Source organism: Rhinolophus hipposideros, assembly GCF_964194185.1.
Source record: "Rhinolophus hipposideros genome assembly, chromosome: 16".
Classification (NCBI taxonomy): Eukaryota; Metazoa; Chordata; class Mammalia; order Chiroptera; family Rhinolophidae; genus Rhinolophus; species Rhinolophus hipposideros.
The window spans coordinates 49,219,381-49,233,860 of record NC_138062.1 but is presented as its reverse complement, the minus strand read 5'-3'; the positions used below and the strand labels follow the sequence as shown (position 1 = coordinate 49,233,860).

Here is a 14,480-nt window from a genome sequence, read left to right as displayed (position 1 = left end):
CGTGGTCTGGGTACCACAGCCATAACCCTCCTCACCCCTGCACAGCCCTGTGAGGGCGATGCCACTAACCCTAGCTGCTTAGAAACAGAGGCCCAGAGACCCTGTGCTGCCTGCAGCTGCTGGGCCTGCTCAGACCTGGGCAGAGGAGGGCCTTACCTCATCATAGACGCTCTCGATCTCATTGAGCAAGCTCTTGGAGCGAAGGGCCTTGGTGTCGTTCTGCTTGAAGTTCACGGCCTGGTGGTCTAGAGACTTGAGGTATGCCTTCTCGTACTGCTCCCGCCAGATCTTGTTGAAGCCCTGCTGGGCCTCCCGCCACTCCTCCTCCTTGGCCTTCAGCCTGCAGGGACCAGAGGGGCTCAGCACAGGGACAACATAGGGAGAACCTGGGGTGCCTGCCTGAGTCACCCTGCACAGGTCCAGCCTGTCCACCCAGACCAGCCAACGCATTCTGAACTCGGGACAGCCGGCTCCCAACCTGTCTGTGTACGGGGTTCTGTGTTGAATAGAGGGAGGGACGGAGGAAGCAAAGGCTCTGGAGAGCCAACGCAGCTAGTGTTACTGCTGGAACCAACCTCCTCCCTGGCCTGGCTCCTGCCGCGGACCACGCCCTATAGAGCTGTTGGCTCGACTCTGCGCCCCACGAGGGAAGGGACTGTGTGGGCCTCGCTTGGCTCCTGACTGAGGGCCACCACTTAACCGACTGACACCTGCTCACTAGCATGGAAGGGCTCCGAAGACGTCTTCCTAAACAAAAGGCAAGCCGCGGTATAGGTCCCGCTCTTCACGTTCAGATCTGATTATGTCTGTGGTGGAATGTGCTAGAAGGACACGGACGACCATTAACCATGCTTGTCTCTCGGGAGGGGAACAGGGAGATGAAGGAAAAATGGAAACTCTAGTAAGCCAGCCTGAGACACCCACAGACACCCCTTCTGCTAACGCCTGTGAGAAATAGCGCTAATGAGCTCCCATGGGGCCCGTGCTGGGCGGGGCAGCCAGAAGCTGAGGACACCTTTTGAGGACGACAGGGACGGCGGTGACAGGGTTTTTCTTGAGGCTCTCAATGATCTCTGGAGCCTTGTCGCCATAGATGCGATGGATGGCGCGACGCTGGATCACCTCCGACGTGCCCCCCAGACAGTCGTCTAGCCGGAACTTCTCCTGGTCTTCTGGTGCCATCCGGGACAGCTTCTTCTGCACGCTTTCCAACACCCGGATCGTGGCCAGGTTGGTCTCCAGGACTACGTCTAACTGGAGAGGAAGGCAGGAACGGTCGGCCATGGGGGGTGGTCCTAGGGGCCGCAGGGAAGGGCCTGGGCTGGCAGAAAGGATGCTCGGACAGAGGTAACGAATGCCATGTTTGAGGGGGGATGACAGGCCTCAGGAGGAGGGGCCTGATGAGGGTCTGAGGGCCTGATTACAGGGCTGGGTCTACCTAGGGAGGTGCAAATGCAGGACTCAGTGCTCAGGGACGGAGGCCCCGGGGCCACTCACTGCTGGCTGACTCCCAGGGGCATCAAGAGCACGTTTTGCTGGATGACTCTTGGGGCATAGGCTGAGGGAGCCAATCCCCAAAGGGTACATACTGTGTGCTTCCACTTACGACAGTGAGAGAGACGGAGGACAGGTCAATGTGGCCAGGGGTCAGGGCCAGGGTGGGGCTAGGAGGGAGAGGCTGGGCTATAAAGGGCAGAATGAGGGGTCCTAGTGGTGGGGAGCTGTTCAGTATCTTGGCGGGGAGCTGTTCAGTATCCACACGCACACACCACATATGCACACACCCATACATACAGGCATGCACACACATGAATACAGTCCCACTGGGCAGAGGTGTCAACGTCACTGTCCTGGCTGTCACACTGTGACGGACTTACAAGCTGTGACCATTGGGGGAGGGAACCTGGATTACTGTTATTTCTTACATTGCATGTGAACCTATAATGATCTCACGAAAATTGGAAAAAATTAACTTAAGCTAACTTCATTTTAATTCAAGTAATTAAATTCAAATATATATACTTGTATCTTAAAAATGAAAACAAAAAGTACCACTGCCCAGCTAGCCCAGAGGAAAGCAAGGCAGAAAAGGGACCTGCCAGAAGCTGCCCTGGTGGAAAGGACGGGCATCCGATACTTGAAAGGAGACTTGTTGAGGAGGTCAGGATACATCCCAGGGAGAGGAAGATGAGCAGGGCGAGTGGGAGGGCAGGGCCATGGGGGCGGGGTGAAGGGGAACAGCATGCCCCTGGGCCCCCCCAATCCTGGCGAGGACTCAGGGCTGCCGAGAGGGCCCCCCAGTGCTAGCACACGCACCTCAAAACGCTCATCCTCACAGCGATGCAGCTGCTCCTCGTAGGGCGTCTTCTTGGAGCTCACGAAGGTGGAGTCCTCTGACCAGGAGGGGAAGGAAACCCAGGTGTCATTCAGCACCTGCGTCAGGAGGAAGCACTGTTATTGACATGACGGCCCCCGGCGGCCAGGACTGCTGATATGGAAGTAACACCATCCTGATTTGACAGGAAATCCCCTTCTCATACAAACAGTACAATTAATTTTAAAGTGACCTTAAGAGAAAACATGACTTTGACCAAGTGAACAAATACTACTTCAGGGGCAAGGCAATCCTTCTCTGTAAAGAGCCAGACAATAAATATTTCAGGTTTTGTGGGCCATGTGGTCTGCAGGGACTACTTAGCGCTGCCTTTGTCCTGGTGAAGCAGCAGCAGGCAATATATGTCAATGTATTGTGTCCCAATGAAACTTGACAGACAAACACAACAGGTAGACTGGGTTTGGCAGAAGGTTTGGCCCACAGGCCATAGTCTGCTGACACCTGGACTATACTTTGGAATCCAGCAGGTACTCCTGAATTCTGGAAACACAGTAACAGCCGGTCCACTAACCCCAAAGGAGTATTCAATGGTCAAGCTAAAAGGAAACATACTGAGGGCAGTGAACTGGAACAGAGCAGGCTTATGGCAAGAATAAATTAAGGCAAAATGATGGAGGAATGTGCCAAAACCTATGCTGGCACCGCAGGCTCTGTGGCTTACCAAAATTGCCTAGGGTAAGAAACCGTCATCTCTGATCAGGTCTTTTCTTTTGCCAAATCCCAGCAGCATCCATTATTCAACATTTGGGGGGTTGATCATCTTTCATCTGACACATGGGGGTGATGAGTGTTTTTGCAGGGGACGGGGGGCATGTATCACACAAGCTGCCATGAGCCCTGGGGAGCTACCTCCTTGCAGATGGCTGTCCTCCCGCTGCACTTGGGCTGTTGGTAGGTTTTAGGGAGAGCCCGGTAGCTGGATCCAATGCGCTTGCAAGACGCGTAGTCGATTTCCCGGCTTATTCCATCCCCGGATCTGTCACTCATGGGTGGGGCGAATGACAGCTCTTTCACCCCCAGGAAAGACTTGAATTGTGCAAAGAGTTCTGGAAATTTCCTTCAGAAATAAAGACAAATGGTAAGTCGGTACCCCTGGGGCTTTCTGGGAGTGATCTAGAGATTTCAGAATTGCTCTGTGTAGATGCCTGTGGTTAAAGATGGTCAGAATGCAAGTGCAGGGAGGAGAGGCAAGAGGCGGGACCTAGCATCAGATGTGTGTCTCAAGCCCCACTTGGAAGTGAATCTGCACCCTCCCTCCCCCAAATCTTTGTCACCAGCCAGGCCCTGCCACTTGCAGGATGGCCTTGAAACACGCTGGGAAAGACGACCTAGACTGGCAGACGCTGGGTTAGCAACGTTCCTTGACTGGAAGACGTCGGGGTTGGCCAACTACAGCCAACCTGCTCATGCTTGTCTTTGTAAATAAAGTTTTACTGGCACAGTGACATCTATTCCGGACACATTGCTTGTGGCTTCTTTTGCACAATGCCAGAGTTGGGCAGTCCTGACCCTTGGCCCTTGACAGGTAGTCAGCTAAGCTCTGCTCTGGAGCATTCCCATGGGAGAGGCACATCCTGGGAACACCCTCTGTAGATATGTTCTCACGAGTATAATGTATGTTGATTGAAAGGTTTTCATGCAATTTACCCCAACGTCGCCTGGATTTATGTTAAAATGAATTATCAAATCAAATCCTACTGAAAGGGTGCAGTTACTATGACAGCTGGCATAGTGATCCTGCTGTCAGAGCCAAGCAGTCTCCCATGAGGGTGTCTCTGGGGCTAAATAGGTCACGCACAGTCGTCTATAATGCATGCTCACCATGTTCCAGATTCTATTTAAGGGTTTAAGAGCCCGTGTGGAGCTTTCTGAAACTGAGGTGAGACTGGCAAAGAAATCTGTCCAATGTGACAGCACTGATGAGGGGGAGGCAACCCTGGGATGCAGCCAGTCCCTTCCTAAAGCACTGTGCAGGAACTATGCGTGGGCATTCACCTCCTAGAACGTCCCTGCATGCCCAGCAGCTGCCTTGGCCTGGGCTCTGCCCACACAGTGCGGCCCACACCCTGTAGCCGGATGCACTGGAAGCTGGTTGCTGACCTGCTAACGGGGTTTCTATCTGGGCAGCTGGGGTGCTACGTAGTTTTTCATTCTTCCTGCAACTTGATTGTTAGAATTTTAAAAGCCTATATTAAGAGAATCTCCAGGGTTTTATGCTGGTGGAAAAGCGAGTCCTGAAAGGTTACATACTGTATGATTCCATTTATATAACACTTTTGTTATGTAAGTTAGAGCAGGAGCACAGATGAGGGGTTGCCAGGGGCTTGGGGCCGGACAAGGATGGGAGCAGGAAGGATGCGGGCATGGGTAGCGACAGTCAGCACAAGGACCCTTATGGTTCTGGAGTCACTGAGTACCTTGACTGTCGTGGTGGACACACGACCCTACCCAGGTGATAAGAACTACACACACACAAAACAGAAACCTACAAGGATGGGTGGGTTGCCCAAATGTCACCATCATGGTCGTGGTGCTGACTTCAGATGTTACCATGGGCAGAAGGGGTCCTAGGATCTGTGTTCTTTCTTACAACTGCAAGGGAACCTGTAACAATCTCCATAACAATTTCTACTTAAAGACCACATCGGGAAAAACACCTTTTCAAAAGCGATAGCCCAAAAAAGGTGGACAGAGTGTACAAAAATAAAACCCCTGTGAAGAGTCTGGGGTAGTACTGCTCACCCTAGAAAAGGACTGACGAGCTGGAGGAGCTCAGAACCGGACACGAGCTCCTGATTGAAAAGCGCGATGCAGCGGAGAAAGTTCTCATAGACCTCCTGGCTCTTCAGGACCCTGCGCACCTGTGAGGAGAGCAAGTCAGGAGGCCTTGCAGGCCGGGCCCAACCCTTGCTCCCTCGCCCACTTGGTTCAGACATCACTAGGCGCACACAGAGTCACCGACCCATGCGTGCTCTAACATGACTGGCTGTGGTGTGCAGGGCAATACTCTCTGTGCAGCCACTTGTAGCTCAGACAGCATGTGCATGGGGTCATCTCACTGGCTCGGCCCACTGACTCTGGGTGCCAATCCCAGGACCATCCCTGCTTTAGAAAAGCCACACAGCTGAGGAGCAGCAGATGTGTCCTTACATCCGCTTGGAACCCGAGCTCTGCTGCTTCTTGCCCACCATCCACCACGTGCTCGAGGATGGCACACACTCCCTTCTCCTGTGAAAACTGGTGCCAGCCCCTCCTCCCAGACCCACCCAGGAGCTCCCATCTCCACCTGTTCCCTTCCCAGGAGCTCCTGTTCTGCACATCTGAGCCCCAAGGGTCACCTTGTCAAAGAAGGAGAACTCTTGCAGAGTCCCATACTTCCCCACAGCGGCAATTGACAGGTCTTTGGTACCACGCAGTTTCATTTTCTTCTGCGGAGAGAAATGTGTGCTGTCAGTGCTCTGCGTATCCTACAGGCAGCCCCTCTGTTCTTCTTTGTCAGAGTCAAGACAGCTCTCGCACCAAGCTCTCCTGATGGGAACCATCGTGGGATGCTGGATGAGATCTGCCCGGGACCCCCCCCCCCCCAGAGGAACTTCTCTGGACCACCCAGCTCCACCCGTGACCCAGTGAAAGATAAAGGTCACATGACCACCCTACCCGCAGTCTGGGGCCTAAATCTCAGCAGCTTAGGATTTTAATAGGAAGGAGCATCATCAAGTTGACACTGTAAGGGAACGGTGCCCCTGGATACGATATCAGAAACCTCTCTCCTGTCTGTTCTGTCCCGTGGGCCGTGATGGTGATGGGAAGGGGACAGGAAAGGGACAGGAAGAGGACGGCATTAGTGGGATCCTGGAGAAGTCCAGGTTTTAAATCTCTGTGAAGACTTTTGCCTCTAAGCTGGAGTAGGACCTGAACTTGTACACCTGAGGCATTGAGGTTGCTACAGAGCCATCTCCGAAGTTCCTGAAGAATGATGGGACGTGTCAGGAGGACATTGGAGCCAGAATGAAGGGCCCCACTGGCCAAATCTGGGACCGTCTGGGCATCAAGATAAACTGATAAGTCACGGATTATAACCCGAAGTCTATGGTGATATAGGTAGCTAAATAAATGGGGATAAAGAAAAAGCCCACCTTTACAGTAAAAGTCACCTAGCATATGCACAAGGAATGATGGAATTCGAAAATCACTATCATGGATGATGAGTGCAACAGGAGCTGGATCTCAGCCCCTCTCATGCCTCAGCAGGGCACCTTGTGCAGTGACCAACCTGCACAACTGTACAGGGCCTTGCCTATGAAAGAGTAGTGACGGTGAAAAGGAACAGATGGAGCATTACATCCTGTTTCTGCAAGAGGGAGGTAACACTCCTCACAACAATCCTGTGAGTTGGGGGAACAGATGAACAGCTACCTCAGAGGTGAGCTGATTTCCCATGGTCCCGCAGCCGGTCCATTTCAAGCCATTCCGGAGTCTAGACTGAGCCCCCTGCCCCAAGCCTGCTGCTTGGGGCGTCTGCATGTTGCTCCTCAGGTCTTCTACTAGTGGACACCTACACACCCAGCTGACAGTTACCTTGGCCGGTGCTGACACGGGACGGAGCAGTGAGGGCCGGGAGCGCTTTTTGCCGTGTTCCAGGTTTTTCTCATGCTCATTCTTTTGGACACTGTTCATTTCGCAGGGTCCATTTCCTGTGAACTAAGGACACACACGCAGGAGATGGTTAGCACTGCAGAGGCTCAGCCAGGCCCATCAGTGCAGTTCTCCATTTGTCTGAGTGCACAGAACCGCCTTCAGCCCGGCCCACAGCCCCAGTGGGCACTGCCACAGGCCAGGTGAGGTGACCCCGGCTCTGGAGAAGTTCATGTTTACTGGGGGGGAGATCAGTGTACCCAGATCATCACAGCGTAACGCCACGAGGCTGCGAGAAGGCTCACAGAAGGCCGCCGTGGAGGATGGGTCCTGGTAAGTGAGGGAGGATTCAGTGTAAAAACAGCGGACTTGGGCCTGGACATGTGGGGCTCACCTGACGGACCACTGATAATGGGGGTCTGGGGTTCAAGAGCACCGCAAAGAGAAAAAGCATTTCAGACAAAGACTGGCATGTGCAAAGCCCCGGCAGCAAGAGAAAGCAGCTGATAGCTGCCAGGTCCCTCAGGGGCCTCCAGCCAAGTCTGTACTGTTCCTGTGAATGAGAAAATACTTCCGGGGGGCAGTGTCATCACTCAGTGGGGACTCATTGTTGGTCCTTTACGTCCACCATCAATTAACAGGTCAGAGATGTTCGTCCCAAGCGGGGTATCTATAGTGTTAGCAATATTTACAAAGAACAGTTCTGGAAGAATCTAGTGAGAATGTGCATCTATGTGAATGTGCTGGAAAGCTGGAGCAGGCAGGGGAGGGTAGACGGACCGCAGCTATTCTGCAAGATGTGTGCAGGGCCGGGGGGCACATGAAATCACCCCACCAGGGACCTGGACTTGGCGATACCACATGAAGGACATGCTGTTAACCCACAGCGAGGGCTGGCTGAGCAAATCTTGCAGCGTCCCACGAAACAGCAGCATCTATCAGACCAGGGTGAGCTGTGTCTCCTGTCACTGCTAGGGATGGGTGTACCAGATACATTGTTACATGAAACAGGAAAATACAACCCCAGTGGCAGAACACTGTGCCGTTTTTTAAAATAAGGATATTTGTTTGCACATGCAGAGGAAATTTCTGGAAGGACACATACTATAAGACACTTGTGAGTGTTTAACTCTGAGGAGAGTAACTGGGAAACTGAGGATAAGAAGGGAAATTTACTTTTCATACTTAATTGTCTTACTGATACTCGATTTTTTCACAAACTTATACTATTTTATAATAATTAGAATGACAATAATACAGTCCTATGGTCAACTACAGGCCAAACTTGTCCCTTAGGGGACAAACTTCTTTGGAGAGTAGTTATCTGAAGATTGAAAGTTGCTCCAAGAACCTTAAGTGGAAAAATTCTCCATCTTTTTGTAGATTGCCGGAACAGGTGGAAACACCAATTCCTAAAGGAGGCAGGTGGGTGACTCTATAACAAGCACTGAGTGGGATGGGGAAGCTAAAGGGGAACCCACTGCTGGCCTAGCCACTGCGCGCAGTACAAGGGCAACATGAGTTAACAGCATTAGCTAAATATCCCAACTGGTGAGCATTTGAGATAGATGGACTCCCAAAGCCCATTCTGCTGGTAGCAGTATACTCACCATGCTCGACCTGTTTTTCTAAATAATGTTTTATTGGCAAACAGCCACATCCATTCATTGACACATGCTCCAAGGGTGCTTTCCCAGTAGGATGGCAGAATTGAGTCTTTGCAACAGAGGCTGCCTGGCTTGCAAAGCCTAAGATACTATCTGGCCCTTCACAGGAAAACATCTGCCAAGTCTGATTTAGGCCAAATGCTTGAGTTTAATTAGGACAGTATCAAATTTCATCTTTGGTTTTTTTCCCTGCAGTTTTAATAGAAATCCAAAAATTAATACAAAGGATCATGAATATAAAGATCATTTTATGTAACAGATTGTACATAGGTGTTTCTAATAATTTAAAAAAACAATTCAACCTTTTTAAATGTGTGAGATAGCTCTAATCACCCAATATACACTAAAAAACTCTGCTGAACTGACAACAAATGCCATTTAAAGAAACTGTGGGTGGGCAGTTTTCTGAGGGAAACGCTTATATGTTTTAGGGAGGGCTTTGTTCAGTCCAACTTTGAAAATTCCCAGTCAAGCCCACCAGGGGGCGCTGTAACCACAGCCATCAGAGGACAATAGGCTCCACTCACCTGCCCTAGACTTACCTTGTTTCCCTGAAAATAAAATCTAACCGGAAAAGAAGCCCTAGATGATTTTTCAGGATGACATCCCCTGAAAATAAGCCCAAATGTGTCTTTTGGAGCAAAAATTAATATAAGAGCCAGTCGTATTTTCGAGGCGACAAGGGCAGTGCTGGAACAATCAATCACCACCAAGACGGAACTAAGCCGTTGCCAAACACTTCTGAGAGTTGGAACGAGCAGTGTGGCCTGACAGTTTTATCGGTTACCTGGTGTCTGCTGTGCACTGCTCTCCACAACCCCAGGGGATGGGGCTCCCTACCTGCGATATCAACCCGCAGGGTGGTTCTGCTCACAGCTCAGCAAAGACAGGACCCTAGCACAGCCCCGGGCTCACCCTGGCCAGGCACTTCCCTAAGGAGTCCTCCAAGCGGCCTAGCGGAAGACATGTCCATCGCCACTTCCTACCTGAAGGAGCTGAGGCTCGGGAAAGTGACCTGTTAGGCTTCCGCAGCTAGAAGGTGACAAAGGGAGACACGAACCAGGTGTGCAATCATGAGCCCTTTGCTCCAGGCACTGCACCCACCACCTCCCATCAAGGCGGGGTTGCTCTCTTGAGCCTCCCTGGTGTGTGGAGAAAGGGCGCGTTCCTGGCCCCTTGGCCTCTGCCAGAGCAGCAAAAGCTGGCAGGGGACTTGGCCAGCCTTTCTTCCCTGCAGCCATGAGGGTGGGCTGCCGCTGGACCACTCAGCACTAAGGCAGTGGCTCTGAGAAGGCCGGCCGGGGATGTCACTGTGCACTCACCTTCCTGTGGGGATAGAGCTCAGGGAAACAGCTGCCAAGGTCAAGGTCAGAGCTGAGATGTGAGACCCAGACTTAAGAGGATGAGATTCAAAGAATCCATAAGCACATGAGGGGGCAAGATGGGGCTTCACAGAGTGTGACAGACAGAATGCAGCTCAAGCTACCAGGGAGGTGGTGAGACCTTTGACGAACGGAGGAGGAAGACGGAGCACTGAGCATGTGCCGGGCCCTGCATGAGACGATTAAAAGACAATGGTTTGCTGAGTCCCCATTTGAGCAGGACGACTGGTCAGTCCCGTGCCAGAGAACGAAATGAGGCCTGGGAGATGATGTGACTGGCTCAAGCCCGCCTGCCGTGCCTGAGGAGGCTGAGCAAGTGCTGTGGCCCGGGCTGGGTGCTCACGGGGCTCTGCCGAACGCCCCAACCCTCTGAGGATGCCTGAGGTTCCAGGCAGGTTGGAAGGATGGGCTCCGGCTCCGGGACTTGATGTCAGCCCCACTGATGGACACAGAGCCTATCTGAGTTGGAGTCAGGAAGTGTTTCCTGATGGCATCCCTGCTTAGGGACAGCACGCTGTTCTGGAGACAGTGACATGGGGGACAAGCCCCAGCCCATGCCCTGAAGTCCATCTGCCTGGATCAAGAGTCTTCACAGCGTCCAAACCCTGATCAGGGGCCTGTGGCCCCTGATCCCCTCTGAGACCTGCTGTCACCCAGCCCTGTTCCCCCTGCATCTTCACTCACAAGCAGACCTGGGAGAGCTGTTGGTGCTGTATCTAGCATGGGGCAGGGGAGGGGGAATCTTCCTGTAAGCGGGGGGTCCGCTTACAACCCAAGCGGTCATCAAGGGCAGAGGGGAAGAAGGATGAAAAAAGGAAACAGAAGTCAACAAACTAGGAAGAGAAGGGAGCTTCCTTAATTCAATACAGCGTTTGGGAAAAACCCACAGCTCACAGCACACTCAGTAGTGAAAGACTGAAAGCTTTTTCTCTAAGATCAGGATGCCTGCTCTCACTACTTCTACTCAACACAGGACTGGAGGTTCCACCACAGCGATTAGGAAAAAAAATAATAAGGAAAAGAAAAGAAATAAAAGGCATCTAAATTGGAAAGGAAGAAGGAAAACTATCTTTATTAGCAGGTGGCATGATCTGCTCTATAGAAAAATCCTTGTGAATCCACACAAACTATTAACGCTAATAAATGGATTTAGCGAAATTAAAGGATACAAAATTAACATACAGAAAGCAGTAGTGTTTCTATACACTCGTAATGAATGACTGAAAAATGAAATTAAGAAAACAATTCCATTTCCAATAGTATCAAAAAGAATAAAACATTTAGGAATAAATTTAACCAAGGTGGTGCAAGATGTGTATACTGAAAACTATTAGGTTGGTGCAAAAGTAATTGCGGTTTAAAAGGTTAAAAACAATTGCAAAAAACGCAATTACTTTGGCACCAACCTAATACAAAACACTGCTAAAAGAAATTGTCGATTTAAATAAATGGAAAGATGCCCCATGTTCGTGGATTGGAAGGCTTAATACTGTTAAGATGTCAATACTCCCCAAAATAGCTGAAAGGTTCAATGGAATCCCTATCAAGATCCCAGTGGCCTTTTTCACAGAAATGAAAAAGGTGATCTTCATATGGCATTGCAAGGGGCCCTGAATAGCCAAAACAATCTAGGAAAAGAACAAAGTTCTCAATTCCTGATTTCAAACTTACCACAAAGCTACAGTAATCAGAGCAGTGTGGCGCTGGCATAAAGACAGACATGGAGATCAGTGGATTAGAATGAAGAGTCCAGAAATAAACCCACACAACTGTGGCCAATTGATTTCCCACAAGGATGATAAGAGCCTTCAATGGGAACAGAAGAACAGTTTCTTTAACAAATGGCGCTGTGATGACTGGATCACCACACGCAAAAGAATAAAGTTGGACCCTTACCTTACACCATATACAAATACTAGTAACTCAAAATGGATCAATGACCTAAATATAAGAGCTAAAACGATAAAACTATTAGAAGAAAACATAGGGAGAAACCTTCCTGACCTCAGCAGATTTGGTAATGAATTCTGAAATTTGACACTAAAAGCATGAGCAACAAAACAAAAAATAGGTAATTGAACTTGATCAAAATTTAAAACTTCTGTGCATCAAAGGACACTAACAAGGAAGAGAAAAGACAACAGAATGCAGAAAACTACCTGATCAGGGTCTGGTGTCCAGAATATATAAAGAACTCTTACAACTCCACAACGAAGACATACAAACTAAAAAAAGGGACTTGAATGGAAATTTCTCCAAAGAAGATATAAGAATGGCCAATAAGTACCTGAAAAGATTCTCCATTTTATCAGTCATAGGGGAAATGCAAATCAAAATCACAATGAGATACCACTTCAAACAAACTATGAAGGCTATAATCAAAAAAAGAAAACACCAAGTGTTGGTGACGTTGTGGAGAAATTGAAACTCTAGAATATTGCTAGCAAACACAAAAGGGTGCAGCTGCTATGGAAAACTGTTTGGCAGTTCCTCAAAAAGTTAAATGTGTAAATGTAGTTATGATATGACTGAGCAATGCCACTCCCAGGTATGGAACCCAAGGAACTGAAAACGGACTCAAATCCTCGTACCCGGCAGTGCAACACATTACTACTCACAATCGCCAAAAAGTGGAAATGACCCAAATGTACCCCAACGAATGAGTGGATAAACAAATGAGTGGTCCATCCACACAAGGGACTATTACTCAGCCGTGAAGAGGAATGAAGCACTGACACAAGAGAAACCAGACACAAGAAAACCACATGTTGCATAATCCCATTTATATGAAATGTCCAGAATCGGTAAATCTGTAGAGGCAGAAAGCAGATTAGCGGTTGTCATGGGGGCTGCTCATGGGGCAGTGTGTACTTTAGGGGTGATGGAAATGTTCCAGAACTAGATAGAGGTAATACTTGCAAAACATTGTGAATGCATTAAATGCCACTACATGATACACTTTAAAATGGTGACTTTTACATTATGTGAATTTTACTTGATCTTTTTTTTAAAGCCTTATGTTCATGGAAATGAGCAAATGGAAAGGGCAGCCCTGCAGGCCTCAGGCCACAGCAGTGCAATCTGCACGCTCACCGCCCGTCCCAGGCCCATCCTCTGCTCTCTGCCCCTCAGTGACTGCCAAGCCTCAGCGAGCCCCACCGGGTCCCTCGAGAGGGGGAGGTGCTGGGCCTGCCCCCCCTGCACCTGTCCACAGGGCCATGGTTACAGGTGGGCGGCTCTGCAGTCCTGAGCAGGTTGGAGGAATACCAGGTCCTCTTGTCTGTACAGAGAAGCCATCTTCAGTATCTACTCCAGCTTGACATGGAGGCGGAGCCTGTGACGGGAATCTGCCCTGGAGGCCTGAGGACATCTGTACCTTGTGTGGCTCCTGGGGAAACCCAGTATGTCCTGGGGGGTTGGACAAGCCTGGCCTGGCCCTGGGAGCTGCACTGAGGCACGGGGTTCCAGCTGAGGAGGTGGCCCCCGGGCCAGGTAGGCACCCTGTACTCACCAGGGACCGCTTGGCTTCAGGCAGGAACTGTCCAAACTCGGAGAGCAGGTCCTCCTGGCCCCGAAAGAGGTTGGCCACCTCAGTGAATACCTCCTCTTCAGACATGCCTCGGAAGGGCCGGCCTTTTGTGCTCAGCTGCTCCTTCTGCCAATTGTCAGGAAGGGGAAAACAAGTTAGTCAAGGAACCAGGCATCCTGACAGTAACATTCAGGTGTCCCCTGTGGAGGAGAGAGGGGCCTCACCTGCCACCCTGCCGGTAACTCAGGGTGCCCCGCACTGGGCCCCTTGTCTGTTGAGCAGTCCTGTGTGCTTATGTCTCAGGCCTGTGCCACTACACAGCCTAAGCCCTGGCCACGGACAGGACACGTGCTAGGAGTGTGGGGGGACACGGGCAGGGGCCTGGTCATGGAAGGACCTGGTCCCAGCCGTCCCAAGGGCAAGCGGGCATGTTCTGGGGGCTGGGGGAGCACAGAGTTAGCACTTGGCCTTGAAGGGAAGAAGGTGAAGAGGAAGGAAAGGAACTTCCAGGCCAAGGAAACTGTTACCTAGTCACCAATCGGCCTGACCCAGAGCTCAAAGCAACGAGATGAGGACCAGAGGGGACCTAGGTCAGAAGGGCAGGAAGCCGTGGGCAGAACATTAGAAAGAAGTCTGTCAACTTCACACCTGAGAATGTGACTAAGCAAAAGGTATCGGAGATGGGGCGTTCCACGAGCGCAGGATATTCCAACCCCACAGCTACAAAGGGGAACAAGCCAACCTCAGCGTCTTCCCCACTCCCAGCCTGCTGCACCCTGAGAGAAGCTAGTTTTTAATCCTGCACCCATAGCACCTATTTAGGAGGGGGGAAAAAATACTGCCTCCTCACCCCCCGCCCAAGTTACCAGGAC

The 14,480-nt window shown here is 50.7% G+C and overlaps 1 protein-coding gene across 2 annotated transcripts in view; it reads right to left on the bottom strand.

The window, feature by feature from the left end:
* The window catches only part of SIN3B (SIN3 transcription regulator family member B), a 37,333-nt gene that overhangs the window by 11,358 nt on the left and 11,495 nt on the right, over positions 1-14,480 (bottom strand). The window contains exons 5-13 of one of the 2 annotated variants that reach the window (XM_081077222.1): positions 13,591-13,734; positions 9,613-9,729; positions 6,974-7,096; positions 5,734-5,823; positions 5,138-5,256; positions 3,245-3,452; positions 2,317-2,433; positions 1,016-1,254; positions 157-340 (exon numbers count right to left, since the gene is read on the bottom strand). In XM_081077222.1, coding sequence (XP_080933348.1) covers positions 157-340; positions 1,016-1,254; positions 2,317-2,433; positions 3,245-3,452; positions 5,138-5,256; positions 5,734-5,823; positions 6,974-7,096; positions 9,613-9,729; positions 13,591-13,734 — 1,341 coding nt within the window. The remainder of the gene's footprint in view (positions 1-156; positions 341-1,015; positions 1,255-2,316; positions 2,434-3,244; positions 3,453-5,137; positions 5,257-5,733; positions 5,824-6,973; positions 7,097-9,612; positions 9,730-13,590; positions 13,735-14,480) is intronic. The other variant, XM_081077221.1, reaches the window with a different exon arrangement.